This window comes from Papio anubis, chromosome 8, assembly GCF_008728515.1.
Source record: "Papio anubis isolate 15944 chromosome 8, Panubis1.0, whole genome shotgun sequence".
Lineage (NCBI taxonomy): Eukaryota > Metazoa > Chordata > Mammalia > Primates > Cercopithecidae > Papio > Papio anubis.
The window spans coordinates 36,600,865-36,626,315 of record NC_044983.1 but is presented as its reverse complement, the minus strand read 5'-3'; the positions used below and the strand labels follow the sequence as shown (position 1 = coordinate 36,626,315).

The window sequence follows — 25,451 nt, the reverse complement described above, 5'->3', positions numbered from 1 at the left end:
GGAAGCCAAGTGGGAGGATCACTGGAGCCCAGGAGTTCAAGACCAGCCTGGGCAGCATGGCAAAACCCCATTTCCACAAAAAAATTTTAAAAATGAGCTAGGCATGGTGGTACACACCTGTGGTCCTAGCTATTCCCAGCTGCTCGGGAGGCTGAGATGGGAGGATGGCATGAGTCCAAGGTCGAGGCTGCAGTGAGCTATAATCACACCACTGCACTCCAGCCTGGGTGATAAATAGAGGGAGACTCTCTCACAAAAAAAAAAAAAAATTCTGATGCAGAGCAAATGAAAACTCTCAAACACTGCTGATGGAGATGTAAACTGCTGGTGACAAAACAGTTCGGCAGTTTCTTTCAAAGATACACCTCCATGTAGCATCCACCCATTCCATTCCTATTTCCCAAGAATATGTGCTGGTCAAGTCTTATAGAACGTTCCTAGCAGCTTTATTTGTTAATAGCCCAAAACTGGAAACTATCCAAATATTCATCAACAGGTGAATGGATAAACTGTGATGTATCAATATAATGGAATACTACTTAGCAATAAAAAGAAACAACCTATTGATACACACAACATGGATTACGTCTATAATCCCAACAGCTTGGGGGGCCAAAGCAAGAGGACTGCTTGAGGCCAGGAGTTTGACACCAGCAGGAGTAACATAGTGAGACCCCATCTCTATGAAAATAAATTAAAAAAAAAAAATTAGGCCCAGTGGCACATGCCTGCAGTCCCAACTTCTCAGGAAGCTGAGATGGGAGGATCCCTTGAGCCTAAGAGGATCCCTTGAGCCCAGAGATCTAGGCAACAGTAAGCCATGATTGTGTCACTGCACTCCAGCCTGGATGACAGAACAAGACTCTGTCTCAAAAAAAAAAAAAAAGAGCTAAATGCCAAAGAGCAAAAGTATATACTGTAGGATTCCAAATACAAGTCATAAGCAAACTACAGTGACAGATCAGTGGCTCCCTGGAAATCAGGAGAGAGGAAAAGAAGGAAGGGATTACAAAAGGCACAAGGAAACTTTTGAGAGTGATGAATATGTTAAGTTGATTATAGTGACGGCTTCACAGGCGTATACATGTCAAAACTCATCAAATGTGTATTCTTTTAATATGTGCAGTATATTGTACATTTTTCACCCAACAAATTGGCAAAGATTTAAAATTATTAAAACTGTTGGAAAAGCTGTGGAGAAACACACACTTTCATACATTATTGCTGGAAGTATAAAAAGGTACAACCTCTTATTTGGCAATATTTATCAAATTTTACAAATGTGCATACCCTTTATGCCATTGATTCCGATTTGAAGTATTTTACATTACAGATATACTCATGAGTAGGTGAAATGACACGAACAAGGTGTGTGCAAAAGAAAAGGAAAGCTGAAAGTCCATGAGTGGAGGACAGCTTAAATAAATTATGGTGTATTTAGACAATGGAAGACTATGTAGCTAAAAAAAATGAAGAAACTACATATAATAGGTTAAAAAATGCCAAGATATACTAGTAGAAAAAACAAGGCACAGAACATTGTCTTTAATATGACACTATTTATATTTTTAAAAGAAGGGAAAGAATATATTCACATACATATATTTATTATGGAGGCATAAAATGGTGGCTAGAAGATATTTTACAGTAGCTGTATATGGGGAAGAAACTAGTTGCAAGGAACAAAATTAAAAAGAAGCTTTTCATTATTTTTCTTTCTTTGAATTTCAAACCATATGAACGTGCTGCCCACACAAAAATATTAAAAGAACGCTTCTTTCTTTTCTATCAAGCCAGATCACCAGAGATCATTCTTAGCATTATTTTAGTCCCTTACAAGATTGCTTTTAATGAACTGCACTTTGATTTTATGTCATGGCCTCTACTGTATTTATTACATACAAATGATAGTGATTGCATCAGATAATTCCTTATCAGAATTCAAGAGAAAAATTCTTCTTAGGACCTTTGAGCTTGCTTTTTTTTTTTTTTTTTTTGAGATGCAGTCTCACTCTGTCACCCAGGCTGGAGTGCAGTGGCACGATCTCGCCTCACTGCAACCTCTGCCTCCCAGGTTCAAGCAATTTTCCTGTCTCAGCCTCCCTAGTAGCTGGAACTACAGGCATGCACCACCACACCTGGCTAATTGTATCTTTGGTAGAGACGGGATTTCACCATGTTGGCCACTTTCATTTTTAAATGGTCTGAGCTTTCATTTTTAAAACACTTATCTCTGACCCACCTTATTTTCCTTGCTTTATTTTTATAAAAACTTCTTCAGGGATTAATTTGTATTCTTTTATACTATTCTTTTTTTCAGACATGGTCTCGCTCTGTCACCCAGGCTAGGGTGCAGTGGCACCATCATGGCTCACTGCAGCCTTCAACTCCTGGCCTCAAGCAATCCTCCTTCCTCAGCCTCCCAAAGTGCTGGGATTGTAGGCATGAGCCACCATATCCGGCCTGAATTTCAATAAGCACATTAATCCATTCTACAATCCATCAGGTAACCAATTATATTTAATAATAATTCTTCCCAGACGTGGTAGCTGATGCCTGTAATTCCAGCACTTTGGGAGGCGGAGACGGATTGATTGCTTGAAGTTTGAGACCAGCCTGGGCAACACGGCGAAACCCTGTCTCTACAAAAATTAGCTGGGCATGGTGGTGCACAACGGTCATCCTACTTATTAGGGAGACTGAGGTGGGAGGATCACTTGAGCCCAGGAGGTCAAGGCTGCAGTGAACTATGAGCATGCCACTGTACTCCAGCCTGAGTGACACAGCAAGACCCTGTCTCAAATAATAAAATAAAATAATAATTAATTCTGTCATATTATAATGACAGTAATATTTGTTCCACTTCATTCATGTGCACCTAAATGGCCAGAAGACACATTTTTAACACGAAGCTAATTGAATTTATGGTTGTTGGCATCATTAGCCTCATCCATGTTCTACCCAGCTGCAAAATAAAGTAACAGTGTGTTTAAACCAGATTCTTGAAATGACATGAAATGACATGATTGTGCTTGTGCTGTCTAAATGAGAAGTCATTTTAATCCCAAAGGTACACAGGTCGTCTTTTTTGAAACAGGGTCTTGCTCTGTCACCCAGGCTAGAGTGCAGTGGTGTGATCATGGCTCACTGTGGCCTCAAACTCCTAGGCTCAAGCGAGCCTCTTGCCTCAGCCTCCCAAGTAACTGGGACTGTAAGTGCATACCACCATGCCCAGCTAATTTAGTTTTTGTAGAGATGAGGTCTTGCTATGTTGCCCAGGCCATCTCAAACTCCTGAACTCAAGCAATCGTCCACCTTGGCCTCCCGAAGTGCTGAGATTATAAGCCTGAGCCAATGCACCTGGCCTATCCTCCTTTTTCTACATCTATCAAATATCTATGAAACAGGTAAATAAACAAAACAAACAAAAATAAACAACATTTACCAGTAGCACAGATGGCTTTGTAAAGCAAATAAATACTCATTAAAACTTTCAATAGGCTTCTCCTGTAGCACATAGTCAATGCGTTGGCCTCCATTCAGCATCCCCACATTGATAGGCAGGACTTCTTCTTTAACTGCCACAGAGGTCTCTTCTGGGTTAACATCTGGATATGGAAGAACCATAATAAGAATCTAAAACCTTTGGCCTTCAGGGTTATCCTGTTAACTTCTCCTCATACTCCAAGTTTACCGCAGAGAGTAAACTGTTCTCTCTCTCTGTTCAGAGAGCTCTCTCCCATCTTCCTCCTCTCAATCTCCTTCAAGCTCCTTCTCAGGTCACAGTAATTTTGTCCAATCCCCTTTTCTGCTTTTGCGCAACACATCTCATTACCTATACCATTGACAGCTAGGTCATTTGCCTTGGGTTTATACTAAATGCAAGCAGGAATAGAGCTCTTTAGAAGTTGAAAACTAAAGCAAAATAATGCAGTATTAACTATGACATTAAATGTTAAATTAAATTAACTATGAAAAACACCACACCATGGCATCCCTCTTATCTGGCAGCTGGTCAACGTGTACAGTGTCACTGACCACTAGGTTTCTCTGAAGTTGATTCAGGTTCTGCTTCAGTTTCTTCTGCCGCTTCTGAAACTTGTAAGGCAGGGTATGGAGCTCTGGTAAAAGACTTCCAGGCCATCCGCAGCGAACCTAGCAAGTTGTTCTTAAGGTCCATACTCATTCTGGTCAAGCCCTCTCTCAGTTCTGAAATATATAAATAAAGAACATTAAATAACTTACAAAGAGTTTAGGGTCCAACACAGCTGAACAGAGTGAATGATGCCCTTTGCACTGGCCAAAAGGTCTAGAATTATCAAGTTCTATGCTCAGACTTACCTAAGTGCATCCGCTTCCTGCCTTTATGATGTGGGATCAGCATTGGCTCAAATTCCACTCCTGGGACCACCATTGGTTCAATCCTATAGGCCACAGGATCAAACTACATAGAAAAAACAAGAGCTACATTTACCTCTGCTGAGTACAGTCTGGAAACTATGTAACTTTTTTTTTTTTTTTTGAGATGAGGTCTCTCTGTCACCCAAGCTGGAGTGCAGTGGTGCAATCATGGCTGAGGTGCACTCCAGCCTGGGTGACAGAGCAAGACCCTGTTTCAAAAAAAAAAAAAAAAAAAATCAATACCTGAGGTAGCAATCAACTCCTGGGCTCAAGCAATCCTCCTGCCTCGAACTCCCAAAGTGCTGGGATTACAGGCATGAGCCACCATGCACAACCAGAACTATATATCTTAAGCAAGAATAATCATAAGTTCATTTAAAAAAATGTACAGCTCTGTTCCATCACTTCTAAATCAATACTATTATAAGTTGTCCCATTGCTAGAGAATGGAATAGGAAAAAAAAATCAACACAACAGAAAATCCTATGTTCTTTAACAATAAGCCCTGTTATTTAGGTAAAACCACAATAGCTATACAATGCTTACAGGGTGATAAATATTGAAGAAACCTTTGCACGTCGGAAATCTGTAGTTGGGATCAATTCTTTTTAGTCCTCGGACAGTAAGGAACATTCCAATGGGAGATCCAAAGGCAAAGAATATTTCTGGTTTATAGATGAGCCGGGGATATTTCACAGACACCTCAAAGGAGGAAAATAAAAGCATCTCTCATTAATAACAAAAGTTACATCTGTTTCTACCATACCAATAGCAGGCGGTAAAATGATCAAAAAGAATTAGTTACCTGCCCAATGCCAACATCCAGATAATCACTATTTCTAGTATTACTGCTACTGCAGAACTCAGATTCTTTGGGGATGTTTGCCCCTGAAGCAGGCTGCAGGGTTGGTCTATTAATACCCTAAAGAATAAAAAATAGTTATGTGGAGAAGCTGGGCATGGCAGCACGCACCTGCAGTCCCAGCTACTCAGGACCCTGAGGTAGGTAGGAGGATTGTTTAAGCCCATGAGTGCAAGTCCAACCTGGGCAACATAGTCTCTATTAAAAAAAAAAAAAAATTATGAGGAGCTACTATATAGTAAAAGTACAGACAAAGGATTATATAGTTTTCTACTGGTTTGAAAGGACCCTTAGGAAAGTTCTGAAATGGCAGCCAAAAATTCTAGGAAGATTTCCTCAGAAAACAAGATTAAATTATTGCCTTAAATTGTTAACTGACATTCTTACACGCTCTAAAATGATGAAAGTCATACATAGCCATTTCGGCAGCAGTTGAAACTTTAGGCAACAATCATAAGAGAAAACAATAGCAGGGTACTGTGGGAGGATAATGCTGAGGACTGCTAGAGTTCTATGAAGTGCTGTGCCTCTGTAATCAAGTAGGATGTCAATGGGCTGGGCCAAGAACTGAGTCTTTAAAAAGAACTGAGCCAGGCCGGGCGCGGTGGCTCAAGTCTGTAATCCCAGCACTTTGGGAGGCCGAGACGGGCGGATCATGAGGCCAGGAGATCGAGACCATCCTGGCTAACACGGTGAAACCCCGTCTCTACTAAAAAATACAAAAAACTAGCTGGGCGAGGTGGTGGGCGCCTGTAGTTCCAGCTACTCGGGAGGCTGAGGCAGGAGAATGGCGTAAACCCGGGAGGCAGAGCTTGCAGTGAGCTGAGATCTGGCCACTGCACCCCAGCTTGGGCGACAGAGCCAGACTCTGTCTCAAAAAAAAAAAAAAAAAAAAAAAGAACTGAGCTACCTGCTAAAAAGTTGGAAAAGAACTACCTACTGGCCGGGCATGGTGGCTCATGCCTGTATCCCCACCACTTTGGCAGGCTGAGGTGGGCGGATCACTTGAGGTCAGGAGCTTAAGACCAGCCTGGCCAACATGGTGAAACCCCATACTAAAAATACAAAAATTAGCTGGGTGTGGTGTCGCACACCTGTAATCCCAGCTACTTGGGAGGCTGAAGCAGGAGAATCACTTGAACTCAGGAGGCGGACGTTGCAAGTGAGCCAAGATTGTGCAACGAGCGAGACTCCGTCTCAAAAAAAAAAAAAAAGAAAAGAAAAGAACTAACTAATAAGACATGGAAGAGAAATTCAGTGACCAGAAGAACTGAATGTGGAAGTACTGTTACAACATAGGTAAACCTTGAGAACATCATGCTAAGTGAAAGAAACCAGTCACATGGCTCAAAAGGTCACATATTGTATGATTCCATTTATATGGAATGTCCAAAATAAGCAAATCTGTAGAAACAGAAAGTAGACTAGTGGTTGACTCTAATTAGTGGTTGACTCCCTGGGGGCAGGGAGCAATGAGGAGCGACAGCAAATAGGTATGGGGTTTCCCTAAAGGAGAATGGAAATGTGCTGAAATTGGATAGTGGTAATGGTTATAAAACTCTATGAATATACTAAAAACCATTAAATTGTAAACTTTAAAAGGGGGAATTTTATGGTATGTGATGTGAATTATATATTGGTAAAGCTCTCATGAAAAGAAAAAAAGCAAAAAAATAAATAAATAAATGGAAGGAGAATTCCAGAGGAAAGAAGACTTCTGAAGCTAATGACACTTTTAAGGACGTAAAAAAAAGACGGGCCAGGAGCGGTTATTCATGTCTGTAATCCCAGCACTTTGAGAGGCTGAGGCAGGTGGGTCACCTGAGGTCAGGAGTTCAAGACCAGCCTGGCCAACATAGTTAAACCCCATCTCTACTAAAAATACAAAAAGTTAGCTGGGCATGGTGGTGCGCACCTGGAATCCCAGCTACTCAAGAGGATGAAGCAGGAGAATCGCTTGAACCCAGGAGGTGGAGGTTGCAGTGAGCTGAGATCACCCACTGTATTCCACCCCAGGCAACAGAGCGAGATTTCATTTCAAGAGAAAAAAAGAAAAAAAAGAAAAAGAAAAAAAAAAGGATGTAAAAAAGAAAATGTGTTTAATTTCTAGAAAGAGAGCCAAAGATTGGCCAGGCGCAGGTGGCGGGCACCTGTAGTCCCAGCTACTCAGGAGGCTGAGGCAAAAGAATCGCTTGAACCTGGGAGGCAGAGGTTGCAATGAGCTGGCATCACACCACTGCACTCCAGCCTCAGTGACAGAGCAAGACTCCGTCTCAAAAAAAAAAAAAAAAAAAGAGCCAAAGATCCATTACCAAAAAACTGCTTGACTTCCCAGAATAAACATCCCGCCAAATACAAGGATACACTATGGACATCAAAGAATTGCTTGGTCCAACAAGCTGTATTAGGCACATACCGTTGCGTTTTTTCTGGTACTGAAATAGTTTAATATCTTCTTTCTTGGTCCTAAAGGAATTCCCATTTCCTGAAGATCTCGGTCTGTACATAAAGCCTATGCACAGAAAACCAAGTCTTTCTTATTTCTAGACAAAATAAAATCAATCCTGTCCCCTAAGAGGATTAAGACCTAGGCACTCTGTTGCTGCCTGTCTCTCTAGTAGTAAAACATCATATAATAACTTCCAGAAAAAAGGACCTGTTTTATTCATGAAACACCCTAAAAAAGAATAGAAAATATCAATACTTATAATATCAACGTTACAATAATACAGACAACATTGTGTTATTGTAAAAAAAAAAAAAAAACAAAAACAAAAAACCCAGAGAAGTTGGGTATGTAAGGACTTCAGGACATAAAAATCTTCCTTGATTTCTATACTGACTTAGATGTCACATGCCTGAGAAGGATTATACTCCTGCTCATGAATGCAAGCATTGAGAACATACAGCAAACACACAAGTACGCAACAGGTTAACAATCAAGATCTCAAGTGTCACTCATCTTTTTTTTTTTTGTTTTTGAGACGGAGTCTTGCTCTGTCGCTCAGGCTGGAGTGCAGTGGCACAATCTCAGCTCACTGCAACCTCCACCTCCTAGGTTCAAGCGATTTTCCTGCCTCAGCCTCCCAAGTAGCTGGGATTACAGGTGCCTGCCACCAGGCCCAGCTAATTTCTTGGTATTTTTAGTAGACGCAGGGTTTCACCATGTTGACCAGGCTGGTCTCGAACTCCTGACCTCGTGATCCGCCCACCTCGGCCTCCCAAAGTGCTGGGATTACAGGTGTGAGCCACCATACCTGGCCAACTGTCACTCATTAGGGAAGCCTTCCTGCACCTTCTGAGACCAGGTTAATTCTTACAATACGGTGTACTTTCCCTACTTAGTTCTTATTGTAATTGCAATGATGTGTGTGATTATTTAGTATGTGTCTTCCCCAGTAAACTATAAACACTATGAGGTCAGGGATCATATGTCTTATTTACCAGTCTATCCGGTACTTGGTATAGTAAGCATTTTCTAAATATCTGTTACATGAGTGAATGTATCACAAACCAGAAAAAGGCCAAACAAAAGTGGAAAAAACAAAAAACAAATAAACAAGCTGGCTGGGCACCGTGGCTCACACATGTAATTCCAGCACTTTGGGAGGCAAAGGTGGGTGGATCATGGGGTCAGGAATTCCAGACCAGCTTGGCCAACATGGTGAAACCCCGTCTCTACTAAAAATACAAAAATTAGCCAGACATGGTGGCGAGCACCTGTAATCCCAGCTACTCGGGAGGCTGAGGCAGAAGAACTGCTTGAACCCCAGAGACAGAGGCTGCGGTGAGCTGAAGATCACACCATTGAACTCCAGCCTGGGCAAGAGTGAGACTCCAACTCAAAAAATAAATAAATAAAAAATAAACAAGCAAATAACAGTAGAGTTCTTGAAAGTACAATAGAAAATTAGAGTTGGAATAGCTAATGGTTATTTATTTGTTTGTTCTTGCACTCATGTTTTCTATGAGCCGTACTGGTTAGTCTGCTCCACTGCTCTATGAATATCAATATGGCCATCTGAACTTTGAACTTCGAACAAGGCAAAGGTCACTTGATATGATAAAAAGCAAATAAATAATGCTAAGGAACATTAATGATAAAGTATTTATGACTAAAAAGTGTCTAAAGGGTATGCACTTAGTAAACATGATGAACAATAAAAATACTGAAAATGGCTTAGCATAAAGTTTTAAAAGATTATTTTTACCAGAGCTTCCTTATCTACTTTCTCCTTCTCAAAGATATCAAAGAATTCAGAGAGCTGAAGTTTCTTCAAATCTTCCTCTAGTGTAGGTGTATCTCCTTGATCCATTACAATATTTAGCGAATCCTAAAAATTAAATTATAAAGCTCATATTTTCAAAATTCATTTAGTTTCCTTTATACTATTTTGCAGTAAAGAAATACATAGATTTCCACAGCAATGTATCTTAACTTTAACAAACTGTCATTTATGCAAGATATAAATTAAGAGGTTCCAAGGTTTTGCGACTTCAATTGAAAACATGTTTTTAAAGAAATGAGTAAAATATTCATCATCATTAACAAACATTTGCTGAATTTTAAGGGAGCTCAGTGCTTAAGAAATTAGGAAAATGGTGCTTAAGAAATAAAACAGTCTAGACTGGGCATGGTGGCTCACGCCTGTAATCCCAGCACTTTGGGAGGCCGAGGTGGGCAGATCACAAGGTCAGGAGTTCAAGACCAGCCTGACCAACATGGTGAAACCCCAACCCTACTAAAGATACAAAAATTAGCAGGGTGTGGTAGCGTGTGCCTGTAATCCCAGCTACTGGGGAGGCTGAGGCAGGAGAATCATTTGAACCCTGGAGGCGGAGGTTGCAGTGAGCCAAGATCGTGCCACTGCATTGCATTCCAGCCTGAGCGACAGAACGAGACTATCTCCAAAAAAAAAAAAAAAAGAAAAAGAAATAGAAATAAAACAGTCTAAGACAAAAGCTCTGCTCTGGAGGAACTCATGGTCCAACAGGAGAAATAGGTACCAAATCAATCCTATAGATGATACATGGTTATAGGAATTTTTACTAAAAATGTTTAAACATCAAGTTCCCCAATACTTTCGAACAGTTTCTATAAATCATATCAATTTGTAGCCAATTCATTCATTTGTTCATATGCAAACTTCATTTAGCTCAATGATTCCGTAACTCAGCAGTGCATATTTTTGAGACGGAGTCTCACTCTGTCACCCAGGCTGCAGGGCAGTGGCACGATCTCTGCTCACTGCAACCTCCACCTCCCAGGTTCAAGCAATTTTCCTGCCTCAGCCTCCCAAGTAGCTGGGATTACAGGCACACACCACCATGCCCAGCTAATTTTTGTATTTTTAGTACAGATGGGGTTTCACCATGTTGGCCAAGTTGGTCTTGAACTCCTGACCTAAGGTGATCCACCAGCCTCAGCCTCCCAAAGTGCTGGGATTACAGGCATGAGCCACCACACTTGACCAGCAGTGCATGTTCACAAAAGAAAATAAGATAGACTAAACAATTATTATTTGTAGAAGCATATTATTATCTTGCTTCTATAATCCAAGAATGACAGAGATAATTAAAAGTCTGTTAAAATGGAAATAAGTGTAAATGTAATGTCATGACATGAAACTAAACTCAGCTAAAAACAAAAAATAAGTCTAAAATCTATAAATCCTTACTAAAGAAAACTACAAGAAAACCTAGCTGAACATCTAAATTACCTTTTCACTGTCAATATCCCCCAAAGAATCTTTCTGATTTGTTAGGATATCAAACAATATAAGCGAACCTATAAGTAAAATAGAAGAAGGGACAATTTCTAAGCATTAGCACTAAATGGCTGTCTGTTATACAAAAAAGTCATAAGCCAATTACATATGTAAGCAAATCTACACAGCAAGGAGTCTTTCTTTCCAATTTACCACCACCCTTCCAACCCCTTCCAAATTTCTTGATCAGAGAGACCACTTCCAGACCTCTGAATTTCCTACTGATAAAAGACACTGTGCTTCAAAAACAGGTGTCTTTAAAATGTGATAGTCTTCTCTGGTCACACAGAATTCATTTTGTTACCTAAACTATGACCAGCAATGGATACACCCCCTTTGAAATCAGGGTTCCTCTGCAGAAAAAGTGTGTATATTCGGTTCATTTCAGAAGCAACTGTGTCCACAATAGTCTGACAGTAGGTGGGGCTATTGTAGAAGAAGACATCCAGAATTGTGTCATTGGTGAAGTGCCTGAGGCGGTTAATGCTGGGCAGGGTTATTCGCTGCAGATCTCTGAAAAAAGGAAAAATAATTTAAGCAGGAAACCTAAATACATTTAATAGCCACTTCCAATTTTAAGCCTTCAAGCTTAGACTTAAACATTTTATAAGAAACAATTGTCGATTTATACGAAAAAACAAAAAGAGGACAAAGGAACATGTGTAATGAAGCCAGAGGGATGTGATCAGCAAAATTCAGAAAATATGAAACCCTACAAGTCAAACCCATTTCTTCCATACATAAACTACAAGAAAACAATAGATGTAGACAGAGAGGTAAGTGGTAATCAAGAAATTAAGAGACTTTTTTTTTTTTTTGAGATGGAGTCTTGTTCTGTTGCCCAGGCCGGAGGGCAGTGGCACAATCTCAGCTCACTGTAACCTCCACCTCCCAGGTTCAAGCGATTCTCCTGCCTCAGTCTCCCAAGTAGCTGGGATTACAGGCGCCTGCCACCAGGCCCGGCTAATTTCTTGGTATTTTTACTAGAGACAAGGTTTCACCATGTTGACCAAGCTGGTCTCGAACTCATAGCAATTGCAGGCATGTGCCACCATGCCCAGCTAATTTTTGTAGTTTTAGTAGTGACGGGGTTTTGTCATGTTGGCCAGGCTGGTCTCAAACTCCTGACCTCAGATGATCCACCTGCTTTGGCCTCCCAAAGTGCTGGGATTACAGGCATAAGCCACTATGCCCAGCCCAAGAGAGACTTATAATAAAAGATATATCAACTAATTGCAATGTATGGACTTATTTGGATCCCAGTTTAAAATGTGTTTGTAATTATATAAATATGTACATAAAAATTAATGTGTATATATAATTAATGTATATAAAAATATGTATATAAAATATAATAGACAACTGGAAATTTGAACACTGACTAGGTATTTGATGACATTAAGAAATTTTTAAGTGTGATAATAGTGTTATGGTTATACATTTTTTAAGTCCTTTAAAATACACTGTTCAGGGCCGGGTGTGGTGGCTCACGCCTGTAATCCCAGCACTTTGGGAGGCTGAGGCGGGCAGATCACGAGGTCCAAAGTTTGAGACCAGTCTGTCCAACAGAGTGAAACCCCGTCTCTACTAAAAATACAAAAAATTAGCGGGGTGTGGTGATGTGTACCTGTAATCCCAGCTATTTGGAAGGCTGAGGTTGGAGAATCACATGAACCCAGGAGGTGGAAGATGAGGTGAGCTGAAATCGCACCACTGCACTCCAGTCCAGGCAACAGTGCAAGACTCCGTCTCAAAAAAAAAAAAAAAAATACTGTTCAGGCTGGCGCAGTAGCTCACACCTGTAATCCCAGCACTTTGGAAGGCTGAGGCGGGTAGATCACGAGGTCAGAAGTTTGAGACCGGCCTGGCCAATATAGTGAAACCCTGTCTCTACTAAGAAATACAAAAATTAGCTGGGCGTTGTGGCACATGCCTGTAATTCCAGCTACCTGGGAGGCTGAGGCAGGAGAATTGCTAGAACCCAGGAGGCAGAGGTTGCAGTGAGCTGAGATCATGCCACTGCACTCCAACCTGGGTGATAGAGCGACACTCCATCTCAAAAATAAAATAAAATAAAAAATAAAATATACTGTTCAGGCCAGGCACTGTGGCTCACACCTGCAATCCCAGCACTTTAAGAGGCCAAGGCAGACAGATTGCTTGAGCCCAGGAGTTCAAAACCAGCTTGGCCAACATGTTAAAAGCCCAACTCCACAAAAAATAGAAAAATCAGCTGGATCAGGCTAGGCACAGTGGCTCACGCCTATAATTCCAGCACTTTGGGAGGCCAAGACGGGCAGATCACCTGAGGTCAGGAGTTTGAGACCAGCCTGACCAACGTGGAGAAACCTCGTCTCTACCAAAAATAGAAAATTAGCCGGGCGTAGTGGCGCATGCTTGTAATCCCAGCTACTCGGGAGTCTGAGGCTGGGAATTGCTTGAACCTGGGAGGCAGAGGTTGCGGTGAGCTGAGATCACAACACTGCACTCCAGCCTAGACAAGAGCGAAGATCCATCTCAAAAAAAAAAAAAAAAAAAGGAAAAAAATCAGCTGCGAGTGGTGCCTAATGCCTGTAGTCCCAGCAGTACTTGGGAGGCTGGGGTGTGAGGATAACCTGAGCCCGAGGAGGTCCAGGCTGCAGTGAGCTGTGATCACACCACTGCACTCCAAAAAAAAAAAAAGATACAAACTGAAACATTTACAGATGAAATTACAGGATGTCTAAGATAAAAACCATATGGCATGAAAGGGCAGTAGATAGGGTATGAAGATACAGATGAGGCAGAACCAGCCATGTGTTGAGGCTTGTTGGGGCTGGGTAATCAGTACACAAGGATTCATCATATATACAATTTCTGTGAACAAAATTATCTCTAATAAAAAAAGTTTTCTAAAAAGACAAAACAAAAAATGTAAAAGGCTTTTCCTGGAATTCTCAGCAGTAAGGTTTCTTGATTACATGTCAAACGATAAAGAGCTCCCTCTCTCAATGCACAATTTCTAAAAGCAGAAAAAGGTGTGAGTGCCAGGTGCCAAAAGCAAACAGAATTTGTATCTGGCAGAGGAAGACCACATTGACAAAATCTAATAACCAGTTAAAGGTTTCTTAAAATTCCCAGAAAGATTCAAGTATACAACTACTTCTGCAATTTATAAGGGCTATGCCCTTAGTAACCTGTTAGCATTTGCTCAAATATTAAAGAATCCGAACCCCACCACAATGAAGTGTTTGGCAAATGAATATACCCAAATCATAGTGTACTGAGAACTGAGACAGAATCAGAAAAGCCATTTCTGAGACCAGCATGGTCAGCTCATGAAACAATGCTGACTACTTCCTGCATCTCCTGGTTCTATTCTAGAACTATATTAGAAACACACTACTTGCTGAAGAGCCCCATATCCTCAATTTAAGCAACCTTCTCTGTCATTACCATAAAATTTACAAACAAAACTAATGGGCTTGTACCTTAAGAAAGCCGTCACTTCAAAGTCACTGTACCAATTATTCCCTAAGTTATAAATGCTAATAGTTCAATGTTTGAGAAATCCTCCCTTTTTTCTAAATTTGGACAAATATTATTTAAATATAATAACAAAAGGAATAACAAAATACTTTGTACATCTTGGGGTATGCATGGCTTTTGACATCTGAAAATGGAAATGGTTATACACTATGGGAAGATAGCAACATTTGGCTTTAATGCTAAAGATACAATGAAGCTGTAATAGTAAATACTAGTGAGCCAGTAAAACATACTGAAGATACACACAGCTCTCTACTCCTAACCAGGGTTATTAAACCAAAGGACTGATCAGTATTTAACAGCATATCTCTAAGAAATTTTAAATATTCAGCCAGCTATAGCATAAAAATGTCCCCAAGCATAGCAATGATCAGAAAATATATTATTATCACAGCTAACAACTCAAAGGTATTAAGTATTACTCACACATCCACACCAGTAGAATGCAAAGGACTGTGCCAATTGACTGGAAGAAATTCTACCCTCCCAATCTGCTGATTTTCTTGGGCTTTCTTAAAATGTGTCTGTAGCAAGTTCAAGGAAACACTGCGAAAATCATTAACTGGAAAAGAAAATTAACTTATGCATCAACAATGAAGTAACAAATCTGTAGAATCTGGATGCAACAAATCATGTAATTATACTCTAACTACATTTGCACAGAACACATACTGACTTCTGTCAAAAATAAAGTGGTATTCAGGAAAAATTATGAATGCATATAGGAAAAGATGTTTCTTTAATAACTTTTTTTTTTTTTGAGATGGAGTACTGCTCTATAATCCAAGCTAGAGTGCAATGCCGAGATCTCACCTCACTGCAGCCTCCACCTACCCGGTTTGAGCAATTCTCCTGCCTCAGCCTCTCGAGGATCTGGGATTACAGGCGCATACCACCACACCCAGCTAATTTTTGTATTTTTAGTAGAGATGGGTTTTGCCCTGTTGGCCAGGCTGGTCTTGAACTCCTGACCTTAGGTGATCTGCCTGCCTTGGCCTCCCAAAGTGCTGGGATTACAGGTGTGAGCCACCACACCTGGCCTAACAACTTGCTTTTACCGTACAAAATATTTCATCAAAAGAAGGCTAACTTCAGGCCAAGAGCAGTGGCTCATGCCTGTAATCCCAGCACTTTGGGGGGCCAAGGTGGGTGGATCGTATGAGGCTGGGAGTTTGAGACCAGCCTGGCCAACATGGTGAAACCCCATCTACTAACAAGACAAAAATTAGCCAGGCATGGTGATGTGCACCTGTAATCCCAGCTACTCAGGAGGCTAAGGCAGGATAATCACTTGAACCCAGGAGGCAGAGGTTGCAGTGAGCTGAGATTACGCCACTACACTCCAGCCTGGGCAAGAGAGCAAAACTCTGTCTCAGGAAAAAAAATAGTATATTTAAAAACAAAAAAAAAGGAACATGAAAAAAAAGAAGGCTAACTTCAAAACGTCAGCATCATGGGAACTGTTACAATTTTTTGTTTTTTAATCACATGACAATACAACAACAGTCTTGCAGTTGAATTCCTATCCTAACTTTCTGGTTCTTATAAATAGCACCACCCAATACTTTAAAGAAAAAAAAATACACTGTTGTTTGAAATTCATATCACATCAATCTCAACCTTCCACAATGCAATTCTAGTTTATGTTTAGAACCATTAGCCAGTAGAATAAGACACCCTAATTGGAATAATTAAACTTTGAATACTATCAGGTTTTAGAAGACACTTTCTGTTTTTTTTTTTTTTTTTTTTTTTGAGACACAGTGTCACTCTGTTGCCCAAGCTGGAGTGCAGTGGCCTGATCTTGGCTCACTGAAACCTCCACCCTCCCAGTTCAAGCGATTCTGTTGCCTCAGCCTCCCGAGTAGCTGGGATTACAGGCGCCTGCCACCGTGCCTGGCTAATTTTTGTATTTTTAGTAGAGATGGGGTTTTGCCATCTTGGCCAGGCTGGTCTTGAACTCCTGACCTCGTGATCGACCCGCCTCGGCCTCCCAAAGTGCTGGGATTACAGGTGTGAGCCACTACGCCCAGCCTAGAGGACACCTTTCAAAATCTAGTTATACTAATGACTTAAATCCTCCAATTACAATATCAAAGGTTTATCACAGTATGAATTACAAAAATGATTGATGCTTCTGTTATTCATTAAACTCTATCATCTTTATGGTTCCCTGTAAATTTGAAATGGTTAGAAATAGGACTGTCACATCATAAAACAATTTTATAGGGATTAACTGCTTGTTCATTCAAGATTATTACAATAGTTAAGAGTATAAACTATTAGCCCCAGGAATTTCCTAGCACTTCAGGTCTAAGCTGAGAAGCTTTACTACCTTGCCACCTGTCTTTAACTCTCTAAATCCTCTTATGCAGCTAAGACAACAGACCAAAGACAAGGCTTTATCTCAGCTCACAAGAGCACTGATTAATATTTTCTCACATGCTTTGCAAACCTACCACACTGTACAATGCTTCGAAAGCGGAGATCACAAGCTGGTCCAATCCCATGGACTACAAAAACCAAGTGATCTATTTGTAAAGGTTCTCCTGTAAATGAAATTAAAAAGAAAATTATTCTGTATAATTAGTCATGTATTCTAATACCACTCATCATGAAAAGGTTATAAATATGAGCAAGTTAAAAGATGAACAGATAATTTAAAAGATATAAAATAGTCCTTTAAGTACATAGCAAAAATACACTGATTTTACTTGGTTTCTAATTTATCTTGAAATAAATCTGCAAAATTTTTTTCAGGATTTTTTTCTTTGTTTCTGAGCTCCGAAAAAGAAAACTTGGCTGGTGCGGTGGCTCATGCCAAAAAAAAAAAAAAAGTTCTTTTTTTTTTTTCAGGTTTTTTTTTTGTTTGTTTGAGACCGAGTCTCGCTCTGTCACCCAGGCTGAAGTGCAGTGGTGTGATCTCAGCTAGCTGCAACCTCCGCCTCCCGGGTTTAAGTGATTCTCCTGCCTCAGCCTCCCGAGTAGCTGGGACTACAGGCGTACACCACCACGCCCGGCTAATTTTTTGTATTTTTAGTAGAGACAGGGTTTCACTGGGTTAGCCAGGATGATCTCGATCTCCTGACCCGCCTGCCTCGGCCTCCCAAAGTGCTGGGATTACAGCCCTGAGCCAACACACCTGGCCTTTTTTCAGTTTTTAAAAACTTTTTTTTTTTTTTGAGACAGAGTCTCACTCTGTCACCTAGGCTGGAGTGCAGTGGCATGATAAACACTCATTCCAGCCTCAACCTTCTGGGCTCGAGTGATCCTCCTGTCTCAGCCTCCAAATTAGCTGAGACTACAGACCTGTGCTACCATGCCCAGTTAATTTTTGTATTTTTTGTAGAAATGGGGTTTCACCATATTGCCCAGGCTGGTCTCGAACTCCTGGGCTCAAGTGATCCTTCTGCCTTGGCCTCCCCAAGTGCTGGGATTACATGTGTGAGCTACCATGCCCAGCCTGGTTTTTAAAACTTTTTATTTTTAAGTAACTAGAAATGTACAGAAAACTAGAAAGCATAGTACAGACACTCCCACGTACTTTTTACAGACATTCAGCTTTTTAACAATTACATTTGCTTTATGATTCTTTGTGTGTGTACACACACACACACATTTATTTTTCTGAATCATTAGAGAGCAGGCTACATACATCATGAATAGTATTGCCAAATTTTACCCATCCTACCATATGTGCTAAGCAGTTTTAAAAGATATTTTTACATCTATTAAGATTCTTAGACAAAGTGATGCTAATCTCAACTTGGAATAAACCCATATGATTAAAGATGATTTTTAAACCTTGAGGTAATCTAAATCCACAGAAAAAGGTCAAAATTTAAGGAGTAAACAAATACATCATAAGGTAAGAAAAAATAAATGGTTAACATTACCACAATGAATGTCAACAGAGATGTTCTCAACTCCTCTCTTCACAGTTCTTGGTCGACCCTGCTCCGTGGGTGCTGAACCCCAATCATCAGATCCTGCAACTGGCTGGTAATGCACCATAAGCTTAAACAGAACAGATCAGAGAAATAAAAATATTCTACAACACAATCATCTCTATACAATGCAGTTTTAAGTGTAGAATGATGTCTTTCAAACCACGCAGTCAAATGTGAACTGGAGTTTTGATATGCAACTCGTACAGCTTAAAATGAGAACCCTGAAAATATATTAGGCTAATGGATCTGTCAATAGTGCCCTTCTACATGGAAGACATGCTCACATAATATGTCAGTGATTTTCTTGTTCTACAGTGGCATACTTTTCCCTAAGAAAATTATTTTGTATAAGCTGAGTTGGGTAAGTAACAGTAGTAGCTATAAGTTTTTAAGTTTCATAGTTGTGAATTCAATATAAAATGTGACAAAGGTTATCCTACACAGAACGCTTAGCAAAAGAAACCAATTGAGCTCTCCCTAACAGTGCAATTAACTTTTTATCCCAACAAGATAAATGCTTTGTTTTACCTTTGGATTGTGTAAAATAATAATTTCTCTGTTGGGAGATTCCAGTTTCTTTTTCCATTCATCCAAAGTTACAGCAAGCATGTAAGTTTCCTTAAAAGAAAACACATTTCATTAGAGTTCTCTAGTAGCTTTCCTATTAAAACTGAACTTATTCACAAGAATACTACTGTATTAATGAGTTTCAATAAGAATATCCTACTCCAATTTATCAAATTTATTTTTAAATCCTTTTTTTGTTGTTGTTGTTGTTTTGTTTTGTTTGAGACAGAGTCTTACTCTGTTGCCCAGGCTGGGGTGCAGTGGCGCAATCTCAGCTCACTGCAACCTCTGCCTCCTGGGTTCAAGCGATTCTCCTGCCTCAGCCTCCCAAGTAGCTGGGATTACAGGCACCCGCCACCTCACCCAGCTAACTTTTGTATTTTTAGTAGATATGGGATTTGGCCATAATGGCTAGGCTGGTCTCAAACTCCTGACCTCAGGTGATCTGCCCACCTTGGCCTCCCAAAGTGCTGGGATTACAAGCATGAGCCACAGCACCCAGCCTATTTTGAAATTACAACAGATAGTAGCACCAGGACAAAGGGGAAAAAACACACACACACACACACACACACACACACACACACACACACACACCCTCGCACTCCTAATTCCATCATCTACACTAGATAATTACTGTTCACATTTTAGTATATTTGTTTTTTTTTTTTTGAGACGGAGTCTCACTCTGTCGCCCAGGCTGGAGTGCAGTGGCCGGATCTCAGCTCACTGCAAGCTCCGCCTCCTGGGTTCACGCCATTCTCCCGCCTCAGCCTCCCGAGTAGCTGGGACTACAGACGCCCGCCGCCTCGCCCGGCTAATTTTTTGTATTTTTTAGTAGAGACGGGGTTTCACCGGGTTAGCCAGGATGGTCTCGATCTCCTGACCTCGTGATCCTCCCGTCTCGGCCTCCCAAAGTGCTGGGATTACAGGCTTAAGCCACCGCGCCTGGCCTAGTATATTTGTTAATATTAATGTTCTAGACCACGCGTGGTGGCTCATGCCTGTAATCCCAACACTTTGGGAGGCCAAGGCAGGAGGATCACCTGAGGTCTAGTATTCAAGACCAGCCTGGCTAACATGGCAAAACTCCATTTTTACTAAAAATACAAAAATTAGCCGGTGTAAGTCAGGCACAGTGGCTCACACCTGTAATCCCAGGTCGGGAGTTCGAAACCAGCCTGACCAACATGGAGAAATCCTGTCTCTACTAAAAATACAAAATTAGCCGGGCATTGTGGTGCATGCCTGTAATCCCAGCTACTCAGGAGGCTGAGGCAGGAGAATCACTTAAACACAGGAGGCGGAGGTTGTGGTGAGCTGAGACCGCGCCACTGCACTCCAGCCTGGGCCACAAGAGTGGAACTCCCTCTCAAAAAAAAAAAATTAGCCAGTGTGGTGGGGCGCGCCTGTAATCCCAGCTACTTAGGAGGGTGAGGCAGGAAAAGTGCTTGAACCCAGGAGGCAGAAGTTTCAGTGAGCCAAGATCGTGCTACTGGACTCCAGCCTGGGCAACGGAGTGAGACTGTCTCAAAAACGAAAACTAACAAACAAAACAAGAAAAAGGCCGGGCGTGGTGGCTCACGCCTGTAATCCCAGCACTTTGGGAGGCTGAGGCAGGCGGATCACGAGGTCAGGAGGTCAAGACCATCCTGGCTAACACAGTGAAACCCCCGTCTCTACTAAAAATACAAAAAATTAGCCAGGCGTGGTGGCGGGCGCCTGTAGTCCCAGCTACTCAGGAGGAGGCTGAGACAAGAGAATCGCTTGAACCTGGGAGGCAGAGGTTGTAGTGAGTCAAGATCGCGCCATCGCACTCCAGCCTAGGCGACAGTGAGACTCCGTCTCAAAAAAAAAAAAAAAACAAAACAAATACTAATGCTCTACTCCAATTTAAAGAAAAATTTCAGTTTTCAGAGCAAGAAAAATAAAAGCTAAAAAAGATCAATCCTGTGACCATAGCATAATAGACTTTGCGTGTGTGTGTGTGTGTGTATTTTTTTTTTGTAGTGATGGGGTCTCGGTTTGTTGCCCAGGCTGTTCTCAAATTCCTGGGCTCAAGTCATCCTCCTGCCTTGGCCTCACAAAGTGCTGGGATTACAGACAAGAGCCATGGTGCACAACAGTTTTTTTTTTTTTTTTTTTTTTTTTTGAGATGGAGTTTTTCTCTTGTTGCCCAGGCTGTAGTTCAATGGTGCGATCTCAGCTCACCACAACCTCCTCCTCCCGGGTTCAAGCGATTCTCTTGCCTCAGCCTCCCGAGTAGCTGGGATTACAGGCATGCACCACCATGCCCGACTAATTTTGTATTTTTAGTAGAGACTAGGTTTCTCCATGTTGGTCAGGCTGGTCTCAAACTCCCAACCTCAGGTGATCCGCCTGCCTCGGCCTCCCAAACTGCTGGGATTACAGGCGTGAGCCACCAGGCCCAGAGTACTGTTTTCTTTTTTTACACCTTAAAACAACACAGCCATTTCCATTGTATTCTAAAATCTGAAAAAGGCCGGGCACGGTGGCTCACACCTGTAATCCCAGCACTTTGGGAGGCCTAGGCCAGCAGATCATTTGAGGTCAGGAGTTTGAGACCAGCCTAGCCAACATGGTGAAACCCCATCTTTAATAAAAATACAAAAAAATTAGCCAGGCATGGTGGCGGCCACCTGTAATCCCAGCTACTTGGGAGGCTGAGGCAGGAGAATCACTTGAACCCAGGAGGTGGAGGTTGCAGTGAGCCAAGATCGCACCATTGCACTTCAGCCTGGGCAACAGAGTGAGACTCCATCTCAAAAAAAAAAAAAAAAAAAAAATCTGAAAATAAGACTACTTCATCCTGAAACTTGCTTGCAAATAGAAATGCTTTATCATGTTTTATAATGTGATACAGACAGAACCAAACTCTTTCTGGAAATTTCACAAAATAAATTACAAAAGAAAGATTATTAAATAAGAGAAGGAAAGAATAAGTAAAAAAAGAGTCAAAAGAATACCTCTAAAACTTGGCTGAAGCTCTCCGAGTAGGGAACATACTTATTGTCTTTGTCCCCCTTGTAAAACCATGTACATCGTCTCACTTCCGATGCTAGTTCATCCCAGTATACAGCATACCGCATCCTTTCCCCCAAATGAACATCATATCTGCCCCCATCAGTAGGAACAACTCTCCCATTACAATCTTTTCCTTTCAAGGATTGAAAAGGGGAAAAGAAGTACATATTTCAAAATATATCTCCCAACATACAATTCTGAGTTATACTCTAAATAATGTTATAAAACACATGAATGAACAGTTCCTACTTGGCTAAACACCAAACAAAATGGAATTTAATTCATATCTTTTTCACTACCTACTTTACAAACCGTCAAAACCATTCCTGATTTTAATGAAACATGAAAAAAATATTACCCAAACAGTTTTGTTCTTTTTCTGAGGAAAGACAGCAGTGCCCCTTAAAAAAAAAGTATATAATGTGATTTTTCTGAGTTTGCTTGGGAACCATAAGGTAAATTAATAACTATCATGATGATTCAGTATAAATAGAATCATTCTTGTTTTATAAAAGAAAAGTCAAGTGACAAGTTAGAGAGTTCATTCTTCTGCACTGTGACACCCCACTCTATACATACTTTTTTCTCTTTTTTTTGAGACAAGTCTCACTCTGTCACCCAGGCTGGAGTCCAGTAGCACAATCTTGGCTCACTGCAACCTCCGTCTCCCGGGTTTGAGCAATTCTCCTGCCTCAGCCTCCCAGGTAGCTGAGACTACAGGCACAGACCACCCATCTGGCTAACTTTTGTATTTTTAGTAGAGAAGGGGTTTCACCATGCTGGCCAGGCTAATCTCGAACTCCTGACCTCAAGTGATCTGCCCGTCTTGGCCTCGCAAAGTGCTGGGATTACAGGTATGAGCCACTGCACCCAGCCTTACACATTCTTTATAAAACAAAACATAAGCTAGAACATTAAAGATATTACTGGGGCTCTGGGCACAGGGTGTAACACGCCTGTAATTCCAGCACTTTGGGAGGCCAGGCAGAAAGATTGCTTGAACCTAGGAGTTCAAGATCAGCCTAGACAATATAATTAGGTCCCCAACTCTAAGGAAAAAAAAAATTATTGGGTAACTATGCAGAAATAATAATAGATACTGTTTTCAAAATACAGACCAAATTCTGGAATATTATTGATTGGCTAGGTATTAGTGCAGAAGTTCTATATAAAATGCTGTAAGAAATTATTTAACTGGAAAAATCTAAAATTTAGTTTTCATAGCACTCACTATAAGGACCATTATACTATAGTTTGAAGAGGGGGAAGTCTTTGTCTATTCCAAGTCATAATTTTCACCTACCAGAGTTATATGCCTCCTCCAGCTGCTGTGAATCCTCAGAGTTGAAAGGAATCCATGTCTCCTTAGAATCTATTATCTTACAATAAAACCAATGGGGAGAAACTGGTTCATACAAGCTGCCAGCATCCATGTCTATTAGCTCAAAGGAACTACATGAGTTTGGTGATGGGGATGGATCTGACTGGGACAACTGCTCCTGTTGTGACTGCACTGATGACATTTCGCTCCCTAAAGACAAAAGAAAACTATCAGGAAAATGATTTTAACTGTGTAACTGTTCGCACACATACACAAGCACAAAACTAATCATTTTACGGAGCCATTTCTGCAACAACAACAACAACATCATCTACATAATTTAAAAGAAAAATAACATAAATTAGCAGCTGGATGGGTGGAAGCTTTAAATAAAATAATTCTATTAGATCAACCATTGCGCGGAGTTCCCAATTCTCTCGGAAAACTGGGTAATTTTACTCAGTCCATAAGTTATAAAACAAACCCAGAATTACAGGACCACATGCTCGAAACTTGATTGCAACAAAAACATTTTACCCTAATTTCCAATCTAAATGTAGTTAAAGGCAGAAAATTTACTCCAAGTCAGCTGGGTCATGCCCTGTGCTAGTAACGCCAAGGTTTTGGGCTCCAGGCCCCTACCATTACACAACTAACAGAATCTTAAAATACAAAAAAAATAAAACTACTCGCTTAGGAACCAATCATTTTTGATGGATCCTTGAAGTCGATTAATGGGCGGTGGCACAAATTCGGAAAAGAAATCTAGCCCGGGGCCACGGTGCGCACGCGCACGCCCACTCGCACAGCCAGAATCTCAGAGGAAAGGTAACGAGCGACCTCAAAAGCCTCCTCCCGCAGAGGCTGCTCTGACCAGCTGTTTCTACCTCTCCAACACTCCTTCCATTCGGCAATGACCAGCGCCGCAGGCACCAGAGGGACACTTCTAAGTTGCCCCGTAGGGCAGGGGGCAGGAGCGCATCTCACGCGGGCCCAGCGGGACGGTAGACGCCGGCTTTCGGCTCCATTGTCCTTTTCCCCGCACAGACTTACCTCAGCCACCTTGGCGCGCCCCTAGCCCCCGCGACCCTAGGCCCTGGCGCCCCGCTCCGGGCCCTCGGAGCTCGGGCTCAGGTTGTCCGCCCGCAGTCCCGCGACAGCAGCAGGACAGCCAGTGCAGACCACAGGGTAAACAGGGTTCACAGGGTGCCCAGGGTTCCCCCAGGCTAGGGGCTTCCGCATCCCGGCCCCGCAGCGCTGCACCGCCCACCGGCACCCAGCCCGGCCTCCCTCGGTCCAGCCGCCCGACGCGGACTCACCTGGCGGCCCCGCCACTCCTCAGGCTCTCCTGCCCTCCCTGAGGGGGACACGGCATGGCCCGGCCGCGGCCTTTACCCCAGCCCGGGCGGGGCGCGGCGGAGCAGGGCGGAACCTGCGGCCCAGCCGGGCTCGCGCCGAACACCAGGCGCCACGGCGCTCCCAGTAGGCGAGTAGCGGGCCCGGATGCCGGGCGAAAAGGTGAGGCGGCGGGGAGCGCGGCGCGCGACCGCGGGTGGGGCGCGCAGGGCCGCAGGGCACGGGTGGCAAGTGTCGCGAGAGGTGGAGGGATTCGCGCGAGACGTGGCTCCTCCTGCGGGCAGGGAGGTGCAGCGCCGGGCGGCGGGCGGCGGGCGGCTGGCGGCTGAGGTCTAACTGCCAGGAAGAGTTTCGAGTGTCCGTGGCGGAAAGGGCTTCGAGGCGGCCCCTCACGTATGGGGCGGGAAAGTTGACCTGATCCTCGTGATACGCTGCAGACCCTACTAGTGCGCCAGGGTCGTGTAGGGGACCACCGGACACAGGGACGCCGCGGTCCTGGGATCAGCGGAGTAGGGCGGAGGGCGCAGTCGCCCCGCTCCTTGCCTCTGTTTCTGGGTGCTGAGAACGGGTGTCACTGGCTTTTGCCAGGAAAAAAGGCTTTGGCCCCTCCTCCGTGCATTTATTATGATTTAGAGGTTACCAAAAAGGTATCC

General features: G+C 42.2%; 1 protein-coding gene across 5 annotated transcripts in view; it reads right to left on the bottom strand.

Annotated features, from left to right (window-relative positions):
- DDHD2 (DDHD domain containing 2) overlaps positions 1-25,174 on the bottom strand; it is a 30,814-nt gene extending 5,640 nt beyond the window's left edge. Inside the window, exons 1-16 of one of the 5 annotated variants that reach the window (XM_003902655.2) lie at positions 24,762-25,174; positions 23,425-23,652; positions 22,064-22,254; positions 19,038-19,127; positions 18,456-18,576; positions 17,019-17,108; positions 14,986-15,121; positions 11,336-11,544; positions 10,984-11,051; positions 9,475-9,597; positions 7,680-7,775; positions 5,207-5,323; positions 4,948-5,103; positions 4,342-4,444; positions 4,039-4,209; positions 3,446-3,608 (exon numbers count right to left, since the gene is read on the bottom strand). In XM_003902655.2, the coding sequence (XP_003902704.1) occupies positions 3,446-3,608; positions 4,039-4,209; positions 4,342-4,444; positions 4,948-5,103; positions 5,207-5,323; positions 7,680-7,775; positions 9,475-9,597; positions 10,984-11,051; positions 11,336-11,544; positions 14,986-15,121; positions 17,019-17,108; positions 18,456-18,576; positions 19,038-19,127; positions 22,064-22,254; positions 23,425-23,644 (2,054 nt within the window). In that variant the 5' untranslated portion in view covers positions 23,645-23,652; positions 24,762-25,174. Of the gene's footprint in view, positions 1-3,445; positions 3,609-4,038; positions 4,210-4,341; positions 4,445-4,947; positions 5,104-5,206; positions 5,324-7,679; positions 7,776-9,474; positions 9,598-10,983; positions 11,052-11,335; positions 11,545-14,985; positions 15,122-17,018; positions 17,109-18,455; positions 18,577-19,037; positions 19,128-22,063; positions 22,255-23,424; positions 23,653-24,761 lie in introns of those variants that run through there. The other 4 variants (XM_009212898.2, XR_001905481.1, XM_009212899.1 and 1 more) reach the window with 4 other exon arrangements.
- Between the last annotated feature and the right edge of the window lie 277 nt (positions 25,175-25,451).